This window comes from Gopherus flavomarginatus, chromosome 1 (genome assembly GCF_025201925.1).
Source record: "Gopherus flavomarginatus isolate rGopFla2 chromosome 1, rGopFla2.mat.asm, whole genome shotgun sequence".
Taxonomy (NCBI): domain Eukaryota; kingdom Metazoa; phylum Chordata; order Testudines; family Testudinidae; genus Gopherus; species Gopherus flavomarginatus.
In genome coordinates, this window is record NC_066617.1 from 270,631,030 (window position 1) to 270,657,376 (window position 26,347).

The 26,347-nt window shown below is 39.1% G+C and overlaps 1 protein-coding gene across 1 annotated transcript in view; it reads right to left on the minus strand.

Annotated features, from left to right (window-relative positions):
- CLYBL (citramalyl-CoA lyase) overlaps positions 1 to 26,347 on the minus strand; it is a 145,734-nt gene that overhangs the window by 110,221 nt on the left and 9,166 nt on the right. Inside the window, exon 2 of the mRNA XM_050950662.1 lies at positions 1,877 to 2,066. Within this exon, the coding sequence (XP_050806619.1) occupies positions 1,877 to 2,066 (190 nt within the window). The remainder of the gene's footprint in view (positions 1 to 1,876; positions 2,067 to 26,347) is intronic.

The following is a 26,347-nucleotide window of genomic DNA, read 5'->3' on the forward strand; positions in this document are numbered from 1 at the left end:
TCAAGATCATAACAGATGTCTGTGGCAAAGCTGGACAGAGAACCCAAATCTTCAGATTCCCTTGAACAATATTTTGCTACAAAATCATCTGTGCTGTCAAATTTTTCTTACAGAATTTTCCATCAATTCTACATAACTGATAAAGACTAAGTGTGAAAGCTTGGCCTCCAAAAAAGTTAGTGGAAAAATTCTCACTGATTTCAGCTGGGCCAGAATTTCACCCTTAGAGATTCTTACTACTATCTTTGCCATCCTGATAGTACTTTGTTTCTAGGGTGACCAGACAGCAAATGTGAAAAATCAGGACGGAGGTGGGGGGTGGTAATAGGAGCCCATATTAAAAAAGCCCCAAATATCAGGACTGTCCCTATAAAATCAGGACATCTGGGCACCCTATTTGTTTCACTAGCATTCTCTACAATAAATAGGTGCTTCGGGCATTAGTATTTTATTTTATATGGTCAAAGTGCATATAAAACTGATTGTTTAACATGATATCTATTTTGTTGTTTATTTCATATTTGGGAGACAATCTAAATCTGCTGCTACAGATTGATTCATAATCTCTCCCAGATGAGTCTTTTATATACAATACCACTGGTTAGCAAGAATCTCTCAAGTACTGGTGCATTTAGCAATACTAATTTCATGTTTCAGCACCAGACTTTTAACAACGCAAGAAAGCCATTATGGTTTCTGATAGACCTGTAACATCTTCAGGGTTAAGTAGAAGATATTATATTAGTTATTCTGAGTCCAAGATGGAAAGGATGAACTTGCGGAACAGAAAAAGAATGAGATCTCTTCATAGGTTCTGAAATCATATGGGAAATCAAATCTAGTCTCCCTACCTCCAAGACAACATGCCCACAATCAGAAACACTTAATGGAGACATGCTGTAATGTGGAATATGTAAAAATGAGGTAGGGAAACTGAGAAATATGAAGATAGTACTGCTGGAGTTAAATGTCCCTGTCCTAACATATGCTTCATTTTGAGGCAGTTAATGATATACTTTGTTCAAGGTATGGAAGATTTTTTGAAAGAGAAATGACAAAATTGAGATCCTTACAAAAGTTGTCTACAAAAATGTATGTGAATTTATGTCAGCTTTTACAGACACACTGAAACATACAGTATATTAAAATTCAACCTTTGCTTTGAAGGAGGAACGCTTAAAATGCTACCACATGCTGACATAAAGTGAACTTTGGTAAGCACATTACTACTTCGTTTGTATCCTTCTCCAGCTCTCATCTTGATGCCTTCATATGTCTAGAATATCCTCCAGGTACTGGTGCAACCACCATCTATCTTCTTCCTCTTTCAAATATCTCCTCAAACTACACTTCTTCCACGGAGTCAAGGCTTGAAAAATTTACCCATCCCCAGGAAGTAAACCTTCTAACCTCAAGCCCATACACATTAGCTACATGTGCTCCTCACAATCTGTAAACTCTTTGCCTCAACAAAATATTTAGTGGTTCTGACCTGCCTCCTTGCTTTTTCTTGCTTCCTCCTTTTCTGCAGAAAATCTAGTATCTTCCACTTTTTCATGGCCAGGACTTATTCCTGGCTCCTTATATCTTCAGCAGCTGCTGCTCATATGCTTGTCCAAAAACTCCCACGTGCCCTGTAAGCAAGTAGGTTTTCTCAAAGCCTGCATAAAGCTCATCAATGTTAGCTTGCCACTCAATAAATGCATACATCACTACTGTCTGAGGAATCTCTCTCATGGTCATGCAGTGGTTTGTGTGTCTTAACCATTCTCTTTGTCTCCAGCATGTAAAGTCCCCAGAGCCGGGATGGTGTCTTCCTGTATGTGTTCTGTACAGCATTGACTGCATGGCACCCAACAAATAATTTATTAATTACCTTTCTGTTCAGAGCCACACCATCTTCACAGTCCAATACAGCACAGTCTACATTTAGAGATGGAATTTTTTGTATCTTCCTTTCATCGTCTGCAGGCACATATAGCACAGCTCTTCTAGGTACATACTTGTGGGAAGGCTTGGCATGATAATCAAGTTTAGGAACTCCAGCTGACAGTGAGGAGCTTTTCCTGTAAAAAAAGGAATTGAAGTTATATTCCTGATTATAATTTTAAACAATATTTTAGTGTGTTTTTTTTAAAAGAGGACACTCCTACTGAGGTACAACCTCTCAACTGTTGAAACCAGAATCTAAGTCACGAGAAATCTATCTTACAATGAAATACATTAAAAAAAAACTATGTTGAAAGAACATTAAGGCTGCAAAGTCCAACACTCAAAAGATAGGAAATACCAGAGATAAGGTTACTCCAGCCTGCCCCCTTTGCTCCATCCTTTAGTGCAGCGCTTCTCAAGCCGGTTCGCCGCTTGTTCAGGGAAAGCCCCTGGCGGTCCAGGCTGGTTTGTTTACCTGCTGCATTCGCAGGTTCGGCCGACTGCAGCTCCCACTGGCTGCAGTTCGCCACTCCAGGCCAATGGGAGCTGCTGGAAGCGACAGCCAGCACATCCCTCGGCCTGCGCTGCTTCCCGTAGCCCCCATTGGCCTGGAGTGGCGAACCGTAGCCAGTGGGAGCCGCGATCAGCCAAACCTGCAGATGCGTCAGGTAAACAAATCGGCCCGGACTGCCAGGGGCTTTCCCTGAACAAGCGGCGGCCCGACTTTGAGAAGCACTGCTTTAGTGAGTCCCCACCCAGACTGTCTCCTTCTATTCCTGTCTCCCTCTGCTCCCCACTGCTAGTCTGTCCAGGTTCTTCCCATTCCTACCCCACTCCCCAGCATGCACCCTTGAGCCTGCCCCTATTCCAACGAATCAGGCGGATTCCTCCTTCTCCTCTATATTGCCTGGGTGCCAGCAGTGAGAGCACAACGGTAATCAAATCAGTTAATAATAGAGACAGTCTCTCTGCTCCCAGTTGTGGTCCCTGATGGAATTGCAGAAAATCCCTGCTTAGCCATTGCAGCTCAGGATGGAGCATGCTCAGTCCAGTTAGCACATAAGATCTGTGCGGAGCATTGTCACACGCTGCAGATGTACAGAGTACAACATTGCTAACCTCCAACAAACATCTACTGAGTGTGTGCAAGCTGCAATTTTCAGAGGCTTAAGACTTGGCAAACTTGAGTGGATTTTCACAGGCACACCACAAGGAACATCCATGACACTAAGGCAATGTTTCTCAAACTTCTTTGATTAGACCCCACTTCTTTGCGTCTGTAATCATTTATGCCCACCCCCGCAAGTACATATACCGCCATCCAGCTCTGAAGGCAGAGCTGAAAGCAGTGGCTGCTGGCTGGGTGCCAAGCTCTGAAGGCAGTGCCGTCCCAGCAGCACCACAGAAGAAAGGGTGGCAATGTGAAAAGTGATATTCATCATCACTTTTCACAATAGAATTAGTGTCCATTGCCAACCTTACTACTGCACTGCTGCTGCCACCCCGGGGCTGACAGCCAGAGTCCCGCTGCCTTCAGGGGAGGGGGAAAAGAGAGGACAGCCCGAGCCTAGGCTGCCTCCCAGTGAGGAATTGGGGGTTAGGGGGGAGTCCGAGCCCAGGTGGCAGTGCTCTGGCTGTCCCCTTTATCCCACCTCCTGGGTGTGCACAGCCCTTCTGCCTGAGCCCCAATTACCCAGGGCTGACAGCCAGAGATCTTAAAAAAACAAAAACAACCCCCTCCACACACACACAGCTCACACCTCCCTTGACACATTCCCACGCCTCCCTTGGGAGGCCCTCTCCGTAGTTTAAGAACCACTGCACTGGAGTGACTCCTCTGCCAAATTTCAGGTCCCTGCTCCAAAACATGGAAGCACTAGAGCTTCTCAATGAAATGGTTGCAGACATTTTTTAACATGGGCAAAACAACATATTTTCCCCTTAACGTTCTCGGAAATGGCTGAACCATTTTAGCTAAAACTTTCCAAATTAATTAACCTGAGGAGGACACTTGCATGGAAAAAAAAAAATCAGCCTCAACAGTTATAGTTGGGTGAAAACAGGGATTTATGCTGAAAAGTTTTAGAAAACCTTAATTACTGGAAATGCTGCCAGTCACTTATAATAAAAAAAACTAAAATATAAGCACACAACTATCTCTTTAAACACAAATTTTAGAGAGACTGAAGGAAAAAATGTATATATTACGTAATATAAATATAAATAGCTGCAGCCCACTCTGCAGGTGGTGTAACAAGAATTCCTGATCATCGTGGACCAGAATTTTGTGTTTCTTGCAACTATATTAGCCAAAACATGGTCAGGCCAGATGGCTACGGGAAAGTGATAGAAGGCAGATATATTAGCCTCAGGTTAAGTAGGTCCCCTTTCCCTGGGTGAGGTAACAGGGAAGGTTCCAGAACAATCAGGAACTTTCTGGGAACAATTAAGACAGACAAGCTGATTAGAACACCTGCAGCCAATCATGAAGCTGCTAGAATCAATTAAGGCAGGCTAATTAGGGCACCTGGGTTTAAAGGAAGCTCGCTTCAGTTTGTTGTGCGCGTGTGAGAAGCTGGGAGCAAGAGGCACAAGGAGCTGAGAGTGAGTGCTGTTGGAGGACTGAAGAGTACAAGTGTTATCAGACACCAGGAGGAAGGTCCTGTGGTGAGGATAAAAAAGGTGTTTGGAGGAGGCCATGGGGAACTAGCCCAGTGAGTTGTAGCTGTCATGCAGCTGTTACAGGAGGCACTATAGACAGCTGCAATCCACTGGGCCCTGGGCTGGAACCCGGAGTAGAGGGCGGGCCTAGGTTTCCCCCAAACCTCCCAACTCCTGATCCAACACAGGAAGATCTCTGAGGCTCACAAAATCCGCCAATAAGCACAGGACCCACCAAGGTAGAGGAGGAAACGTTGTCACACATGGAAAAGCAGTGAAGAGTCTTGTGGCACCTTATAGACTAAGACGTATTGGAGCATGAGCTTTCGTGGGTGAATATCCACTTTGTCGGATGCATGTAATGCATGTAGTGTCACACATGGTTTAATAAAATTGTGTCGGACAAAAAAGCCCCCAAAAGGTCCATACTGGTCAGGAAAACAATGCTAACAAAAACTGTGTTTATACATGGTATCAACACTATGTAAATAGGGCTTTACTCATCAGAACAAACATTCCAGTTCTCTCTATCAAAGAGCTAATGCGGGTATTTGTTTAAACCCTGCTTCAAACAGATCTTATTTTTTTGAAATGGTACTGCTTGTATAAAATGTGCCTGTTTTCATTAGAAGAGAGGAAACCTCTGGAGCTGGGGCCTTTCTCAGTAAATGGAACACTGCAATAGTGCTCCATTTTACCAAGGGCACCGGGCAGGCAGGTGGCTGACTTTATATATCTGATTTCTTATATCTACAATGCGATTTGTGTTTGCAGGCTTGAGGAATATTTGGGTTTGTGTTGTTGCCTTTTATAAATTATGGCTTTATTAAGATGAAATAATTTACAATGGAGGTGGGAAGCACTTCACTCTTTCTTTTAAAGAAAAAACTATGAATAATGAGGCATAATTAGTTCTCTAGTCTTGCTCTGGTTATAAGATTTTGGAGAGGGGAAACTTCATGCTTACTACTAGGGCCTTGGCTACACTGGCGCTTTACAGCGGTGCAACTTTCTCGCTCAGAGGTGTGAAAAAACACACCCCGAGTGCTGCAAGATACAGCGCTGCAAAGCACCAGTGTAAACAGTGCCCCAGCACTGGGAGCAGGGCTCCCAGCACTGCAAACTAATCCCCATGAGGAGGTGGAGTACGCGCAGCGCTGGGAGAGCTCCAGCGCTGGCGCTGCGACCACACTCACACTTCAAAGCGCTCCCGCGGCAGCACTTTGAAGTTTCGAGTGTAGCCATACCCTAGGACTCTGAAAGAAAAAATAATGTCACCTGTCACTGCCTGTTTTTAGCTGTTAAACTATTCAAATACAGCTAAAATATGATAATGTTTTCCTGCATGGCATTCCATACATACTCAATGAATATTTCTGTTCTGCATCAGATGAAAAAATAGCGAGAGTAATTAACCACTGGAACAATTACAAAGGATCATGGTGGAGTCTCCATTGCTGATAATTTTAAAGTCAAGATTGGATGTTTTTCTAAAATATATGCTCTTGGAATTATTTTGGGGAAGTTCTATGGCCTGTGTTATACTGGAGGTAGAGAATATAATCACAATGGCCACTTCTGGCGTTGGAATCTATGAATTTATGAAATAAAAGTAAAAGAAAAAAATGTAAATAGAGTGAGACAGAGACAGAAAACTATAGGTGACAGATGCTAATCATGTCACCTAATAGACGATTCTCAGATACCATAGTGATAGGTATGGCATAAGAACCTGAATAGGACAGAATAAAAATTATTACATCTCTGTGTAAGCAATTGCTGTAGTTTCCATAATGATGTTAGGCAATTGTGAAGTGAAGGAAAGATGAATGAGAGGGAGTCATCCAGGAGACATATTAGATCTCTAGCAAAACATGGTCCATGCTTTGAAAAAGTTTGAGAAACCCTTTTGTAAAATATGTGGCCTATACATGACTTAATGTGGAATAAAGTTTTTTTTTTTTTCAGTATGGAGATATACCTTGAAAGGTCATCAAGTCCAGTCCCCTGCCTTCACAGCAAGACCAAGTACTCTCCCTAACAGATTTTTGCCCCAGATCCCTAAGTGGCCCCCTCAAGGATTGAACTCATAAGCCTGGGTTTTGCAGGCCAATGCTCAAACCACTGAGCTATCCCTCCCCCCTCTAATAACACTTCTTTGGGATGACCTCCATAATTAACCCATGCCATTTCTACCACGTCACACAAGGATACATTATTATACACATATGCAGCACATAGGAATAATGTGAAGTCATCCACATTTAACGCAGAATACATAATTAACACATGAATGTCATTGATACATATAGCATTAATCTAATATCTTCCACATTGTTACTTTCTGATCACACCAAAGCACTAGTGTGCCGAAAGAGTCTGCTTCAAATTATACATGACCAAACCTTCCAAATGTTTGAAAATGAATACAATCAATTTCAACTATGACAATGGCAGAGAGATGCAATACTTCCAATGACTAACTAAGTCCCTGTCAAGGACTTATTTCTTCATCTTGAGGTTGTTATATTCAAAATTAAAAATAGATTTAAAAAAAAAAGTATTAAGAAAGATCTGCTGGGGTTTTAACTCTATGGACCTACTTGAAAATTACAACTATACCATGACCTCCCTTGCCAGTTATGTAACTGTCCTTGGTGGACCCACTTTGTTAGCATGGAAGAAAGTGCTGCTGTTCTATTGTTTGTAATATGATTGGTAATACTAAATGGGGCCTAATCAACAGGGCAGTTTTGCTGTTAAATAAAAATTATGCATTATTTATTAGAAGTGCCGGAGCTATCCTTATTAATAAGTATTCTTCATCTATGACTGCAACAGCTTCAAGAAACATGCAGTAGGGACCTTGACACTAGGGACCTAGGAGACATACTACTGAGATTCATACTCCTCTGCCATTTTTTTTTGTTTGTTTAACAGCTTATGTTCCTTGTCTTATGGTGAAGTGCTAATGATAACAGAAATTGTGACAACTAGTGTGGCTGGTAGTTAACTTAATTCAATCCCACTTTTGTGCATTATATTTGGGAGGGGAGAGGAGGAGGAAGAGACGTTTATTTTAAATGAAGATTGGAGAGAGTGTTTTCCAGTGTGACACAGAGGTCAGTGAAGAAGTCTGCAGTCCTTCACTAAATATATGAGGCAACAAAGCAATTAGTTTCTATTCTCTTTCTCTGATGGCTTCCACCTGTAGCTCTCAAAGACACAAAGAAGTCAAAGAACTCAGTCCCTTAATAGCTAACTCTAATGGTACAGACAAGTAGCCTCTGAAGCATCCTTGATGACTATTACTAATTGTCCACTCTAACCTAGAGTAATTTGATAGATGTGAATAAAACCATAATCCCAGAGCACACCAAGATGAGATGTATCACCTGGCAAACATGTTACATAAGACTTCTTGCTAGCTGTAATTAAACTGAAAGCTACAAGACCAACCAGCTCCCTTTTAAATCTGCAGACACTGTTTATGTTATTCAGCATTGATTCTCTGAGTCCAACACACAATGATATAGCTTCTGAAAGGAAAAACTGTCATGACCTTCAGACCAGATTTAGAAATCATGAGTTAGCTGTCACCACTTACCAGTGTAAACTTTCATTTAGAGAGTTCAGCAGTGTGACTCCACTAAACGAATATCTAAATCTAAAGAAGCAGTGGAGTTAATCCATTAAAATATCATCACCTCATAGGTTTAAGACTGAGAATAATATTAACCAGGGACCACTAGAAATTTCCCTTGAACTCATCAACCTTGGAACCCCATTGGCTCTGTATGTGTTTCTTAGAACTCATACTATTACAGATATACTGTCAATTTGTCAAGTTGTTTAGGCTTAGTAAATCTAAAACAAAATCATCAAAAAATGTTCTTTTAAAAGCAGTTGCAGGAAAATGGTCTCACTTGACATGCATAATTACAGATTCTTTTCCCTATTTTCGTTTAAAAAAATAACATGGCAAAATGTAATATAAGAGCTTGTTACAAATATGTTTAGGCATAACTACAACAAGCATTTTCACACAGGATTGTTTCTGATGTACAGTGCATAGGTTGGGGATTTTTCCTCTCCAGTAAATTCCTCTTCTGCGTAATCACATGTTCATTTTATGCTACCTAAAAAGATGGTGAAATTTTGAGGAATAACGGGACACTCTTCATTATGGATTTATTTAAGAGAGACAATGGCAAGAGTTAGGCCCAGAACATTGCATATATTAACATTTTGGTGTTCTATTAGCCAACATTGTCTCACTTATCTCCATTTTGTTGGTATTTTAAATTAACATAAGTCTCTGTAACAGTGAATAAATAAATAATAAAAATATTAATCATCATAAAATCTCAGTCCTATTGTAGGCACCAAGAAAATTGCTTCAACATGTGTCTCTTTGAATGGATAGATATTTTCTTAATTATGTAAAACTATGTGTGATTGAACTTAAACCAAACAAATGAACATTCTCCAAGAGGAAGTTGGCTAACAAACCATTATTTCTTTTAAGTATATAAAAATGAGTAATAGAATATTAGGTATTAGCCATTTAATTGTTTTGCTGCATGCTGTTTTCATTCATATCATATAGTTTTGCAGCATGTTGGTATTTAATGGGGTTTTGGAATTGTATCTAGGTTTTCTTAAGATTTGTAGCACTATACATATCTCTTCTCCAAATATTAAAAAAAATGGCAAGTGAAAAGCATCCATATTCATTCTACATAATTTCCTCTTCAACAAAAATATTTCATTCTTCTGAACAAAGGAAACAAATCTTTTCTGTTTATTGAAAGATGCTGCACTTTCCACTGTAAACTGTAGAATGTCACTGAAATTAGTGAGTGTAAAAGAAGATATAAAATCTCCCTGCTACATACTACAGTATGTTTCCAGGTGCTGATCACACACAAGCTTCCATACACAGTTAACTTTACACACGGTGTGTAGTCTCATTAAAATCAACGGCACTACTCACAGTACATAAAATTAAGCATGTGTGTAAGTCTTTTCAGGATCATGGCCTTACTCTGTTTCCAGTTCTTTCCCATGTTTATTATTCTAGATCAAGTAATTCCAGAAGGGCTGCTATGCTATAATGTGTCTAACAAATGACAGATTGAAATGGCAAACATCTAGTTCTGTAAGCCTGGGCACCAGTGATGGTCTAAATTTGGGATACTGTTTCAGAAGAGCACATCTACAGGCCTGAATGAGACAATTCACAAAAAATGAGTCACATTCAGCAATCCTCAATGCATATTTCTGAACCCTAGAGCTATGATCATTGGCTTTATGCAATCCTATATATTCCCGGTGGTCAAGTTAAGAGAAGTACTGAGACCCAAGACCAAAAAAAATTTGTATAATCTAGGCAGTCTAAACGGAAAACATATACATTTTCCCCTGTTCTGTTTTTTTTTTAAATACAGAATAAAAATAACAATGAACCCCTCCCCCACAAATAAATATTCTATCACTAGTTTTACTTTGTTTAATTATCAGGAACTAGCTGGCAAATAATCTATCAAAGATGCAGACAAAGAAAAGTGATATGAAATTACAAAACACCGCAATTTGCATAGTAATTCCTTCTAATTAGGAAAAGAAGATATAAATTGTTTGTTATAAACACCAGTTGTGCCTTGTGCAAACACTAACATCTCACAACTGAGCCAAGCTACGTGTTTGTCTAATCAAAACTACTTTCCAAAGAGTTTTATTGGTACAGCTGCAGAGCATGAATTTTATCACACGTGCTAATAATCCCAGTTATGGTACTAACATTTTAATCATTTGTTCTGCAGGCTTGTTTCTCAAACAATTAGCACTAATGAATGGCCAGAATACCTCGGATCATATATGTCTAATTGCAGTCAAGAGCAGTTCTTGTCTGCATGTACATTTCAATTTACCTCTGGGGATAATGTTTGTTAATTGTATTTCTTTATATAGCAAGTGAAAAAAGGCTGCTGGCTCAAAAAGGGGCTAAGTGTTCTCTTCTTTCCCTTTGTTCCCACAAGAAGCTAAAGTCACTTCAAGAGGCACTTAATCCCATCATCCATGGTTACAATTGCCTTACAGCATCAATCAAAAAGAATCTGAAGTAAAATGATGCAGCTATATTGTGTAATTAAAAGCAATTCAGGTAGTTATTGCTTGGGGCACTTTCCAGGTCCAAATACTTAAAATAGCACTGCAGGGATTCTAAATACTGTAGTGTTTTAAATTTGGTCAACTACAATATCTCACAGAAGAAGGGGAGGAATATGCAAAAAATAAATCTGTCCTAGTGTGTATTGTAAAGCAAAAGAAAAGAGGAACAGTTAACGTTTGAAGTGACAAAATCTACAACTATCCATATAAAAGGAAAATAAAAATATCAAGAAGAGAGAAAAGAAGAGGAGAAAGAAAAGGAGTAAAGTTTTAAAGAAAAACAAATTTCCTGCAATTGTTAAAAGTGAACACGCACCCCCCAAAAAATACAAAAAACAAAAACAAAAAAACCCTAAAGCTCTCTTTAATGGGAAAGATCACTTTACAAGTTGTAAAATCAGAATATAGGACTTCTGAAAATCCACATTTGTCCTAACGTAAGGAAATTCAAAGTAAGTTTTTTTAAAAAGTTATTATGTTAAAAAGGCAAGGTGTGTGATATTTACTTCCAAATACTTTCAGAACATTCATGAGGTATTCTACTTAACAAATGCCACTAACAGAGATTCAATTATGCTTAAATCAAAACTAAGGGCATCAACATATCAAACACGCAGCTTTACATTTTGATTTCTCCCTTTGTTTTTAAACAGATAAGGGCATTTCCTTGCTGTTTTTTTTTTAAACAAAGAATACACTTTTTCCTCCCTCAGAATGTAGGGCAACAGCTACTTGCTATGGAAAATTAAATGAGACTAGATTTTGCGGTTTCAAAACTTTGGAAAAGCAATCTTTCCTTATAAGAAAAAAAGTATTTTGAAATATGCATGATTTGATTCTAACACATCAATAGGCCTGATCTGATCTCACATTGATGTAAATTAAAATTAATTCCACTCAAGTAGATAGGAGTTATACAAGTGTAAAACCATGGTAAGCAAGGTCAGAATCAGGCCCAGCCTCTCCTTAAGCTTTAAGAAGTTTAAACTATAAACCTTAAACATTTCTACCAAACCATTAACTATACAGGAGATGTGTGCACAGTGATGGGGACACTACAATGGGCTGAAAAACCAGCTCCCAGCTACTTAGTGAATTTAGAAATTTAACCCTCATAGCAAGCAACTCTGGATCTCAAAAGAACAGTTTGGACAGAGTCACTCTGTAGAGAAGTTACCCATTGGAAAAACTGTAGTGAGGAGAAATGAAAAGGGGGCTTTCAAGTAAATTTCTGCAAGCAATTGCTAGAACTGATAGTGCACATCACAGTATATATATAAAAAACAGAGAGGTAAATAAAATAGGAAAGGAAAGTCTTGCTGTTAAAAAAAGTTGCCATGTAAAAATATGTGAGAACAAGGCAGGTTAGTGTTTAAACTGAACTATTAATAAATATCAAATGCTAAGTGAAAGTCACTTTAGTGCAGAGTTTTGATTTTAGTTGCTACTTATAACTTTTATGTTGGATTTATTGAGAGAGAGAAAAATCATGTAAATAGAAAACAGAACCTTATCGAGAAAGAAAAAAGGATTGAGCACAAACCAGAAGCTAACTGACAAAGGCTCAAAATAACAGACCCCTAACTATAAAATGATAAAAGGGTATCATAGGTTAAATAGTTAACCAAACCTACTCCTCCCACCAGCCCCAAACCTAAAAAATGACCTTTTATTTACCCCATCATGTTCTTTCAACTACATTAACCCTGTTGTTCATGAACATTCAAGGCTCCCCCATACTTCAATAGTTTGGACTGAAGACCATTTTAAAGCAGCTAAATAAATTAAGAAATAAAAATCACACTTCTGATGTATACCTGAGCATTCACTCTCTTTATAACTATGGCAATCTTTGAATAACTTGCCATGCCAATAGAGTATCACTGAGTTGAACTGTTCATTCCTTTCACCTTTAGCATTACTGAAGTTTTAGGCTCCTTAGGACGCTAACTGCTGCTTAATGAAACCAGAATCATTGAACTGCAATGCAAAAACTCTGCATTTGTCTGTCACAGACTGACATTCACATGGAGACGTATTAAATAAAGGAAGGTGCAATTAGAATAATAATGTACTTACTTGACCGGAATATTTGGGTTTCATTTCTCATCATATACAATATAAAATTAAACCTTTTAAAGTGTTTGTTTATATAAACTATGTCTGCCTTTCTCCATATTTTATTAACGTCACTCTACACGTAATTTTATCTATACCATTATGAGGAAACATTATAGAATATTTTCTTGGAAGAAACTGCTGCATGATATAATAAAGTTTGATCTCAGTAGTTTGTAACAGGGTATTATAACTTTTTAATTTAAAATGTTTTTTGTTATTTAAAGTTAAAGATAACAGTCACTAATCTATCAAAGAAAGGATTATATGCAAGTTACCTCAAAAAAGAAAATATAAACTTTTAGCAATAAAAGAATTTATTATACACCAACATTGTACTCAAAGCCCTATAACGCAAAGACAACAACATGACTTTCTACCCCAAGAACCCTGGAATCTTAAGAGGCAGAACAGTCACAGAATGCACGGAAAGATCCACTATAAAGTTCTATCTTTATCTTTATAGAATGTTGATCTATAATAAATACGGAGATATAAATGGTTGCATTTCCACTGAAAATGGTTCATGTTTGTTGACTCTGCAGAAGAAGTGTGTTTTGAGGAGATATTTCCTTTGTGTATCTGCTATCAAAAAACCCCCAATTAGTTAATTGTGAAGAAAGGATTTAAATTCTCTGCTCTGGTAAGTCTTCTGATACTTCTCTTTAAAAATTCTGTTAATATTTTTACACCTCTGAGTATAGATATTGACACTTTCCCACTCTTTTCTACACTGGACTTCTCTGTTTACTCAAAGCTGGTCCCCATAACAGGTTACAGAGCTCTTTCAATTCCTGCCATTGATCCAGCTGTGTACACATTGGCAAGGTCAAGATCAAGATCAAGATTTGAAAATTCAGTGCTAATTACTATGATTACAATCTGGGTCTCAAGCAGCCAAAGCCTCTAGTAGAGTTTAGGAGGGACCTACTTACGAATTAAAAACAAACAAACAGAAACACATTCAGCAGAGTCTATAAAGTGCCATTCCAGCTTGCCAAACCATAATGCTAGCATAAAGTGACTATTTCCCCCCCAAAATGTATGCAGGTTAGTTATTCATATACCCATGGCATAAGACAAAAGGAAAATGTTACAGACCTTAAAACATAGCAACTTTGATTTATGTTGCAAGTTCAAACAAGTTATGGTCAAAAAATATTTTGAATAAGTTGAGAATCTTCAGAAAAAAATATTATTAAATGAATGAAAAACATGACTCTACTAAGCCAAAACGTATACAAAAGGCACCAGTACTGTGGCAGGCATAAGAAGGAACACATTTGTTAATTATGTTGCGGAATCTTGTGTATTCTTGAGACTTATACACAGGAGGGCACATTCTAACTTGGCTTGCAAATCAGGCCATTCTACTGTTAGTCAAGGCATAATTTGGCCCTATAATTCTTGTACACTTAGAAATATGAGTTAGTTATGCGGATGAATAAAGGCTACTTATTTTTGCACCAAGAAGAGCAAAACAAAACAACATGTCTTTTATCTGGATTTATGCCCCAACCCTGTAAACACTAAGGCCACGTCCAGACTACCCGCCGTATCGGCAGGTTAAAATCGATTGCTCGGGGATCGATATATCGCGTCTAATCTACACGTGATATATCGATCCCCGAGCGCGCTTATATCGATTCCGGAACTCCATCAACCCCAACGGAGTTCCAGAATCGACAGGGAGAGCTGCGAACATCGATCCCGCGCGGAGTGGACGGGTGAGTAATCCGATCTTAGATATTCGACTTCAGCTACGTTATTCACGTAGCTGAAGTTGCGTATCTAAGATCAATTTCCCCCCTGTAGTGTGGACCAGCCCTAAAGAATATAAGTAGTCCCATTGAAATCAATGGGGCTACTCACATGCTTAAAGTTAAGCATGTGCTTAAATGTCTGCAGAATTGTGGCTCATTTTGAATTCCCAAACAGTTCACTTTCCAACTGTTTTTGGAATGTATCCAGGCCAACTTGCCTTTCCTTTCAAGTTCTGTACATATTATAGATGTGAAATACACAGACTGGGGCAAAAGTGAGCATATGAAGCATGCTCATGCAATGTAGTTAGAGAATGTCTTTCACAGAAAATAAAAACACTTAGCACTAAGTGGAGAAAAAAATATTGCATGATATTTTCTGGTAAGCTGAAAAGCAGAAACTTGATTCTACTTAGTTAAGAGTTTTAGGCTGCTGCGGAACTATTGTAGACTCCATTAAGTACATTTAAGACGGTTTACATTCTAAGTCATTAGATATTGAAGAATATTTGAAAAATTTACACTGCTCTACAGCCAAAATGCTTCTGAAATAAATGTAGTCCAACTTTACTAATTCTGGGTCACTGAGAACGAAAATGATGCTTAAAATTGTTGATTGGCTCTAGTTTTCAAGATATGCTATTGGGTCAGTATATACGACCCTTGACTTGGAAATGGCGGAGGATAAGTGAATTATAAAGGGAAAGGATCTCAATTTAAACCAGAAATGACTAAAATACATCTTTGACTGGATCTATGAATAAATCTGTGACTGGGTTTGGACAGTACTTGCTTTTTAGGCAAAACAATGAATGATGCAATCTGAAGCTGGTATTGCGTCATATATGATATGAATTGCATCATGTTATTCCTGGAAGTCATGGATGATGCAATCATAACGAAGCTTACATCACTCTGCTGAACAAATTGCCCTATACCAGCTCTAGAAATCATACGGTGTCGTGCTCTCTTATTTGTCAGTGTTTGATTTTGCAAAGGGACACATTTCTGTTTAGCCAAAGTGAGCAGAGATGCCTCATACTTGTGTGAACAGTGCAGATAACTTCTGCTATGTTTGTGGTGAAGTGACTTTTGCATCACAAAAGCGCAGTATAACCACTATGGTTAAGAAAGCCTATCACCTTTATTTTGGCTGCAAAATTGGAGATCAGGACAAGAGGTGGGCCCCACACCTATGCTACAACACTTGTGCAACAAATCTTGGCCAGTGGTTGAACAGGAAAAGGAAATCTATGCCTTCTGCAGTGCCAATGATTTGGAGAGAGCCAATAGATCATACTAGCAATTGTTACTTCTACATGGTGCCTCCAGCTGGGAAAGGTGTGTCAAAGAAGAAAAAAAGTGGACTGTGCATTATCCAAACATTCCATCAGCTATACGCCCAGTACCCCACGGAGGAGGACTGCCGGTTCCTGATGCACCAGAATCATTCTTACTTGCGTCAGACGAGGAAGAGGAAGAGGATGAAACTTCTGGTCCAGAACCATCAATGTCACAGGACCCACATTTTCTCCCATCCTCCTCCTCTGAACCACACCTCATAACCCAAGGGGAACTGAATGACCTTGTCAGGGATCTGGAACTACCCAAGAGTAAGGCAGAGCTCTTGCGCTCCAGACTACAGCAGAGGAATCTCCTGGCAGGCTATCAGGGCAAATGGAGCCCATCAATGCTTGCAGACTATTGCTGGACAGTGACAAGAGATGCTCCATTTAATGAATACAAGAGACAAGCCAAGAAGCGCCAAGTAGACACTGAATAGGACTAAACTATGTAAGTAATAGATTTTGCCTTTTGTTTCATAATCAATTTTATTTATATAACCCTTTTGCTGATTTTTAAAGTGTTACATAAACAGGACAGGTGAAATATTATCATGTAAAGCAACCATAAACACATGAAAAGACCTAGGTTTACAATTTATGATTAAAACTCTACTATCTACGCAATATACATAGACATAAAATGTAAAAACTTAAATATCTTAGAAACAGTAGCCAATCAGTTGTTTTAATTGTCATATTTGAATTCAGAACATCAAAATACATAATAAATAGCACATTTTATCTCTGAAGCAGACGACCTCTCAAAAATTGTAGACCAGTGTTGTTAGTAAATATTGAATTTCTGAGGTACAGCTTATACATTTATAACTCAGATGTACTGTGTGTTTGAACCTGATAGATTGAAAGCAGTATTTGGATTGGTTGAACATCAGACTATCTACACAAAGTGATATATAACCTCTGCATTCAAGATGACAGAAACATTAAAAATATGTAGCTGGATAAAAAGTTTGGAAACAAAAATGGCCTGCAAACAACACTTTGCTCTAACCAGCGCTTAACTTATTTCAGCAACTGGCTGAATGCAAAAGAACTATATGGAAATATTACTCAGAATGGCATAAAACAAGCATTGGTATTTATTTTTTAACTAGTCAGATTTATAAGAGCAATGAAATGTCTGCATAAGTATTTTACAGCAGCCTGATATGGACTCACTGTTTTAATCAGCTCTTTAACTATCCCCACAAGTTAATAAAATGCAACAACTTGAATCCTTAATGCCTACACATTCAGATAAGAAAGCATTCATCAAGCAATATCCATGTTGTTTTAATTAAAAAAAATCACTCTTATTTTCAGTATAATATTCCTTAAGTCCAGTGTAACATTTTTTTAAAATGTCCCAAAGGCATCTTGATTAGCAATAAAAAAAATTCTCCCTTAACTTCAATCTAAGGTGACCAGGTGTCCGGTTTTTGGGCTGTTAAAAGTTCAGTCAGCAGTGCTGCAGAGCCACGGCAGGCTAGTCCCTACCTGTCCGGGGCTGGGGCACCACACTGCAACCCGGAAGTGGCTAGTCGGTCCAATTCTGAGGCGGGTGGGATGGGGGACACAGGGCTCCGCTAGCTGCCCCTGCCCCAAGCACCAGCTCCGCACTTCGCCAGCCAATGGGAGCTGGTCCAGTTCCTAGGCAGGGAGGCCACAGGGCTCTGCGAGCTGACCCTGCCCCGAGCACCAGCTGCGCACTTTGCCAGCCAATGGGAGCAGGGTCGGGGGGGGGGGGGCGGTTTCATGAGCCAGACATCTCTGCTTTGTCTTCTAAAGTTTAATGTGCTAGAAAGAAAAAGTTAGGGAGGGATTAGACAATCTCTTGGCAGACTCCAGAGCTTTCATGATCTCCAGTAAATATCAATCTGGCAAAAGCTTCATCACCTCATTTTTATTTTTTTTTAAAAGACAAAGGAATCTATTTTATTTCTATACAGATTATTCACACTTTCATAGGTGACATTTAAAGGCCTAGGGCAATAGGCCTAAATTTTTACTGTCATTCCCCAATTCTCCATCCATTACCTGATACACCTCTTTGCACAGCCCATTTAATTATTTCCAACCTCAAGTATTCAAAATTCATGAGCCAGTCTCCCTCACCCCCAAAATATGAGGTGGCGTTAAAAGTCATAAAATTTAAAAATCAATATATTGGGGGTTTCTTTTATTTGCTCTCTGGTTTTTGAACCTTCAGGTTTCACATTTTCAAGCTTTTGTCCCTAACGAGGGATAGAAACTAGCTTTCTCTAAACTGAAAGCCGAGAGTTTCACATTACAACCTGAGTCTAGCAGCTGGAAGTTTAAAGAAAATGCCAAATATTGTGAAACAATAAAATTGTGAAACTTTGTAATTCATTTTCATAGCAAAGAATTCAAAGATCTTTTCATTACATAGCTACAGACAGACCAGCTCAGCCCCCAAGGGCAACAAACCTATGTGCGTGTGTGGCTGGGGAGGGAGAAACAGAGAGCGAGAGAGAAGAAACAGTAGTTAAGAGACAAAATTCAGTATTAAGTGTTCTAGTGCTCTGTATAAACAATGGGGAGGAATAATCTATCTTTAAATTATTTTTAAACACTATGACTAATCTTTTGATTGACTTTGCTACCTTCTCACAAGACTAACAAAACAGTCACATGAAAGAAGCCCCTCGCTCCTCATTCTAGATTTCCACAAGTCCCCTGCAGCCACCATCACCTTCAAAATGTACATTTGAAGTTCACAAAGATTTGATTTAAAAAAAATAAGATGGAAAGAACAATGACGGCGAAGAAATAAGATTTGGCAAAACAAGACATTATTAAAAAATTAAAAAAAAAACAAAAACAAAAATCCTACTGGTTTACTAAGACTAATTCGACTGGAACTACATACTGCAAAGTGCAAATGCTCATGATATAGACACAGTGGGAGTTTCTTATCTGTATTTTACAGGTGACATTACATTATGTGGTTATGGCAGCTATAGTATCCATTCATTTTACTGAACAACACTATAAAGCCAAACTAAAACTTGTGTATATCTTAGGAGCCAAAGTTGTGCTCCTCCCAACCGGCCCCAGTTTACTGGATCTTCTTTTCACTAAATGTGCAGATTTTCTATATCAATATATCACAACACAACATTCAAAATCCTCCTTTTTCTTAAAAACATTTTTTTAAAACAGCCTCTTCCCCCTTTAATGTGTTTCACATTTTTGGACATGGCTGAAGGTGTGGGAAACAAAGAAGAAAGGGCAGTAGATCACAAAAGCACATCCTTTATGCAAGAAAAGACTGTTTGATGCTTACTCAAATATGATTAAAAAGATGTTTAATCTTCTTGTTTCTTCAGTTTGTGGCTACACTAAATAAATATTGTTATTTTACAAATAACTGATAAGTAGGTGCCCTGTGTTCTATAACAAACAATAACTAAAAGGAGAAACAGGATCAGGTTTATGCCCGCTTAATGATGTTTCTTGCCATTTAAACATACCAGCTTTGATTGCCTGATACTTGTTTCTCTGTGCTTAGACAGAGGTGGTGCTAACCCACTGGAGGCCGTAAGCAGGAATATTTTGCAGGGCTCCTTACCCCTTCCTAAAAATACTAATTGCATTCATACACCGAAACAACACAAACTAATACATTTGTTTAAAAGTCCACGTTAAATAAAAGAACAGTAATTTGGGAATAATACTAAATAAGGCCACTTGAGCTGTTTGGGGCCCAAAGCAACTGCATAGTCTGCAAACACTTAGTGCCACCATTGTGCTCAGATACTATGGTGATGGGCAGCAGTATAAAACCCTAATAATATCTAAGATCTTAGCACTTTCTCCCACATTGCTTCTTAAATATGGCAAAAATCTCCCTGTGGAAATCTGTAAAGCCCCTCCTTAAAGCCCACCTCAGCCATGATCATATGTTCAGATAAACATTTACCGGAAAAAAGTAAACATAATTATATACTATAGCGTCTATCCCCCAACTTTATTAAGGAGAAAAGTGTCCTGTGTTTTGAGCTGTCTACTTTTTGGTTTGGGTACCCATTTTAACTATTTATTCATTTATTTTAGGAAGTACTAATAGGTTTACAGTTTCCTCCCATGTAAATATCAGAAACAAAACAATTATTTCAACAGTGATGTGTTTAAAGTCACATTGTACAAAAACAGTAATCAGATCTCTCTATTTAACAGGATGTTATCATATTACAGAGTAAGCATCATTACAACACTTATGACATGTTGCTTCTAGTGATTTTATTACATTGTGTGAAAACTCTTGATTACATATATTTAACAGAAAAGGCATGTCTATCAAATGTTAATATTAAAAAAGATGGACAGGTGTGTTGGGGGTTTTTTTTTGCAGATGAATGTGCTCCATCTGAGTATTAATAAAAGGTAACCAAATAGCTAAATATGCATTTGTTCTCTGTCTATTTTGGTGGGCATATAATTGGTGTGCGAATTTTTCCATAACAACCACCTCCCATATTTTTTGAATCATTCTCTAGAGTTGGATTATTTTTCATTTTCCAGTGAGCGGCTATCAGTAGCTGAGCAGCTATCAGTAGCTGAACAGCTACTAGCAGATGAGAGATTAATTCATTTCCTTTTGTGTTACCGTTTCCTCTAGGAAAATCCCGGAGAGTTACCAAAGGATCATTCGATAATAAATATCTAACAATTTGTCATATCTGATTATGGATTGCATCCCAACATTTTCTAATGACTGGACATGCCCACCTTATGTGCATAAACTCCCATCTGTCAACACAAATTCTACAGAATTTATCGCCATTCAATCTTTATATATTTTAACTTGACTGGTGTGAGGAGGATAATCATTTATCTGTACAGAACAACAGACCCCGCTTTATGATAATACAAATAAATAATAAATAATAAAATCCATGCTTTATTTTAAGAGTGAAATAGTACTATCAGTATTCTTTTAATATTGATACATAGCACACCAGTAGCATGTAATAAAGCTAAAAGACAAAAGGAAAGAAAGAATAAGGAAGGGGATCATAAACAGTCATTTCAGCATGAAGACAAGTTGTGGATCAAATTCAAATGTTCATATTAAGTCTGGAGTTTGAAACTGAGTCAATGTGTGTGTCATTTGGGTGCTTTCAAATATAATTCAGTCTTAGTCTTAAATTATCAATCATCTGATTCCTTGCTGATAGTAACGATAGTAACTATCAGAAGGTTTTCAGTTTTGATCTCTTCCAATAATATTTTAGTTAATATCTCAGAATCCGTACGCTTTGTGCTTTGTTGTCAGTGATTAATATTAGCTTTGATGGAAAATAAAATTGTGGGATGTACACCCTTCTCTGCAAAATGCTTTTTCAGTTGTGCAAATTCTTTCCTATCTTATTTAAAGAGGAAAATGTAACATAACATACATGACTATGTCTAGATGCAAAGAGTGAATCACTGTATTTAAAAGTCTCTTACATATAATAGAAATAAATAACAGTGAAGCTGGAAAGCACTTTCTGGACAGCTTGAGATACAGGAAGAGCAACTCAGTATTTCAAAACATACAAGTTAGGTTCAGCTAGTATGTATCTATGTACAAAATACATGTATATATTACACTTTTCTTACATTAACCCCAACAAAATCAAATAAAAAATAGAACTTGCCTTTACAACAAGTTTACAAGTCTCCAGAATTCCCCATACTTTGTTATGTAAACCTGCTTCTTCCTGTGCCTCAAATAGTGTCATTAGCCTGGAAAGTTTCCATAGTATAGCACAGGGGTCGGCAACCTCTGGCACGCCGCTCGCCAGGGTAAGCACCCTGGCGAGCCGGGCCAGTTTGTTTACTTGCCGTGTCAGCAAGTTCGGTGGATCGCGGCTCCCAGTGGCCGCGGGTCACCGTCCCAGGCCAATGGGGGTGGCAGGAAGCCGTGGCCAGCACATCCCTCGGCCTGTGGTGCTTCCCGCAGCCCCCATTGGCCTGGGACAGCGAACCGCGGCCAGTGGGAGCCGCGATATGCTGAACCTGCCGATGCGGCAAGTAAATAAACTGGCCTGGCCCGCCAGGGTGCTTACCCTGGCGAGCGGCATGCCAGAGGTTGCTGACCCCTGGAATAGCAAGTCTCATTGAGGCCTTATGGACACTAGACATTACTGGTTGGAATGTCTTCAGTTTGTAATTCTGGCACATCTTGCATCCACACCCAGCAGCCATCCCAAGTGTTTTCCAAGTATGTGTGTAGCTGCACTGACTTACTACAGCAGAGGTCTGATCCTAAGCATGGATTAATCAACACAGTTCTGTCACAAATGTTACTGCTGTGTGTCTTCACTGAACCCTTGTAAGAAAATGTAAAGCTATCCATTATTTCATGCAACTATATCCCTTCAGCAACAAAGAGTCCTGTGGCACCTTATAGACTAACAGACGTATTGAAGCATAAGCTTTCTTGGGTGAATACTCACTTCATCAGATGCATGGCCCACGAAAGCTTATGCTCCAATATGTCTGTTAGTCTATAAGGTGCCACAAGACTCTTTATAGATCCAGACTAACAAGGCTACCCCTCTGATACTATATCCCTTCAGTTTTGCCTTTTAGACTCAGAGCGCGATTGTTTCAGCCCTCATTTGGCCATGCAGGATAGTAAAGGAGAGAAAAGGCCCCTTACACCCTCTGCTTGGCCCTGCTCAGATTACAGTTTTGGCCCTGGGTGGGTAATAGTAGCTGTTTGTTCAGAACACTCCCTCTATGAGTTAATGGGTGGGTAGAGGGGAAAGGAGTGGGAGGAACCCCTGGCTCCGCCACCCTATTTGGCAACAAAAGTAGCTGTTAGGTGCCAGGGGAGCTGTAAACAGCTTCCACAAAAGGGTGAAGTAATTTACCCCTCAGTCCCGCCAACAGAGCAAGGGGAAGCAAAGAGAGAATTGTCATTCTGTGTTAAAACTTGTTCTCTGATCTGTTCCTGGGGCTATACATCACCCCTTAAAAATTACAAACTAGTCCTTAATGTAGACACCCCAAAGCAGTGGCTCTCAACCTTTCCAGACTACTGTACCCCTTTCAGAAGTCTGATTTGTCTTGCATACCCCCAAGTTTCACCTCACTTAAAAACTACTTGCTTACAAAATCAGACATAAATATACAAAAGCATCACAGCCACACTATTACGGAAAAACTGCTGTCTCTCTCATTTTGTTTACCATATAATTATAAAATAAATCAACTGGAATATAAATATCGTACTTACACTTCATATATAGTATATTGAGCAGTATGAACAAGTTGTATGAAATTTTGATTTGTACTGACTTTGCTAGTACTTTTTATGTTGCCTGTTGTAAAACTGAGAAAATATCTAGATGAGTTGAAGTACCCCTTGGAAGACCTCTGCGTTGTACGTGTACCCTTGGTTGAGAACCACTGCCCCAAAGGACATGAGCACTCTTTAGAGTTATAGAGATACTGTAACAACATTTCTAACAACATTGAGACATAATCCCTGTACAGGCAAGATTTGTCTGGCCTATACCTACATGGTCATAAATTCAGAAATACCCTGAAGTACAACAAAAAGTCTGGTTTTGGATTTAGTAAACTAGAGGGAAGACTTTCATTGTGTACTTTGGGGAACAAAGGGAATTGTTATAACATAGTACTTTACACAGTATTTACATAGTACTGATCAAGCTCAAGACTACCAATTCTTTAATTGATATTTAATGTATTCCCTATGGTTCTTGGCTGGGTAATCTGGCATGAAATAAAAGGTGTACAGACCAGAGGTTTTTTGATTTGTGAGTGTGCACTTTTGCATTCACATTCTTTGAGGACACAAGTCCCTGAAATGTGCAAGAAACCTTATGGGGTTCTATTCTGTTCAGGCTCTTATACACTTTCATCACAGTAGTATCTGACCACTTTCCAGTAATGCATTAAGCAATGTGACTAATATCTGTCCCGTGTGATTTATTCTCTCTCTCACTCACTGATCCTCTCTCCAAGGGGAGAATGGTGTGTCCAATGGAGTTTTTTATAGGTACACATGTTGCTATGTATTTATATTAGAGAAGGCAGGTTGAAGAAGTGCGCCTTGCGCTTGGAGCAGAAGGAGATGACGTTTGTAATGGTTCTCAGTTCCTGCAGGCGTTCATAATGCAGTCTTAGACCAGTCCCTGAGAAACTTGCGCAGATGAGTTTTACTCTTATGGTAGAAAGTTCCATTGTGATATGCATGTGTGCAAATCAGACTTACACATTTAAATCAGACACATGTAAAAATTTTGGCCCAAAAAATCATATTACTCAATCCAATATAACACTTAAGTACAGGCCTGACAAGGAGTAAACCACAACAAATGTGAGTAGAAAACTTCCCTGAGGTAGGTGCATTGATTTCTTTACTCGTAATATGATGAAATGTGCCTATGCTGTTGAGGTGGTGATTATGGACTAAAGGGCTAGTGTTGGGCAATCACCCACCAACAAGGACGGGTCTCATTCTAGCACACTAAAAATAGCTGTGTAGGGTTCAGCTTGGGCTCTGAATCTTGGGGGAGTGAGGGCAAAGTTACCGCTCTCAAGGCCCTTGGCACAATTTGGCCTGAAGAAGTCCTCCTCCTCCTTTAAGAGCAGAAGTTACCTTTAAGCTATGATGCCCTACTTTCTGCTCCTGCTGTGGGTTGCTCTTAAGATAAAAGAGTTATAATGCAAGATGTTTTCTCCATGATAGGAGCTGCTTTCATATGACTCATTCACGTCTTTAGATTACCTTACACAAGGTAGATTTTAGACATTAATAGTTACATTTACTCCTGCCTCAGGAAGGAATTCTAACAATTAGAAAAAAAATCACTGGGTACATTTTAAAAGGGAAATATTAGACTCATTTATTATTCTAAAAATATGATATTTTATTATTTTCTAGAATCCACAGGTGTGCTACATGCCTCAAAGAAATCACATAGAAGTCAGGCTCCTGACTCCAACATCTTACAATGTAAGTGATGGAAACAAGTGAAAGGTGAGGATACCAGGATGTGGAGGGGTATACCTATGTCTTGGCAATTCAGCCCACTTTTATTACACTGGGAACATTTGGTATTCTTTGTAGATGCTGCTGTAGCATGGGGTGGTTAGACGTGCTTTGAATGAGGCAAGGACCATTCAAGTTGAATGGGCAACCTGGAAGAAAGAACGAAGACATTTGTAAGAGGAGGACATGAAGAGAGAGTATTGATGCTGGTATCACTGATAGAATGCAGAGGGCAGAAGCAACTTCCAAGGAAATCAAGTTTGTGAGGTATGGTGTGCAAGATGTAGGACCTACAGAGTAAAGACAAGAAGTCTGAAATTGATGCGCAGCACAATGGGGAGCCATGGAAGTGATTCAAAGGGAAAAGCAAAACACATGATTGTGGCAGCAGCCTTTTGGATATACTGGAAGGAGAAAAGTTAGTACCCAAAAGACTCCAGAAAAGGAGGCTGTCAGTAGTCAAGCAGGAGATGACAAAGGCATAAACTGGTGATGTAATGGTTAGGATGTAGAAGAAGGGCTGAATTTTGGAGACACTGTGCAGGAGAAAACATCAGGTCTTCATTACAGCCTGATAGGAGGGAGAAGAAAAGGAGGAGTCATACAGTGCAGATAGGAAAGAGAAGAGGGTCAAGGATGGAGCCCTGGCAAATTCCCATAGGAGAGGGGGAGTAGAATGGAGGAGGAACCAGTGAAAGACACTCTTAGGGATCAGCAGTCAGAGAGGCAGAAGAAGAACCAGGAGAAACAAAGGAGAACAGAATGTCAAGGGGGAAGAAGGGCTCAGCAGTGCCAAAGGCAGGGAAAAGTCAAGGAGGGTGAGGATGGTGTAAAGATCTTGAGGCCTAATGAAGTCAATAGAGATTTTGGTGAGAGATGATTCAGTGAAGCACAAAGGGTAGAAACTAGATTGGAGTGGATCCAAGGACTGTTAGAAGAGAAGAAGAAAAGGCAATAGTAATAAGCATCCAGATAAATGAGTTTAAAGGTAAAGCGAAGGAAATAGACTAATAGTTGGAGAAACAGGAAAGGTCATGGATAGGTACTTTAAAGATGGGAGAAATCAAAAGTATTTTTATATATGCAGGGAAAGGAGTTAGAGAGAAGGGAGGGTTTCAGAGTGAAGGCAAGGACAAGGGATATGTAAGCGCATACGTAATATTAATCATGTGTGTAGTCCCAGTGAAGTCATACGCTGAAGTACCCTGCTGAATAAGGGCCCAATGTGAGTGAGTTCATAGCCAATGACTGAGAAGGAGGAGGGGGAGGAGGAGTAAACCCCAGGAAATGAATGAAAGTTCAATATGTGAACTGAG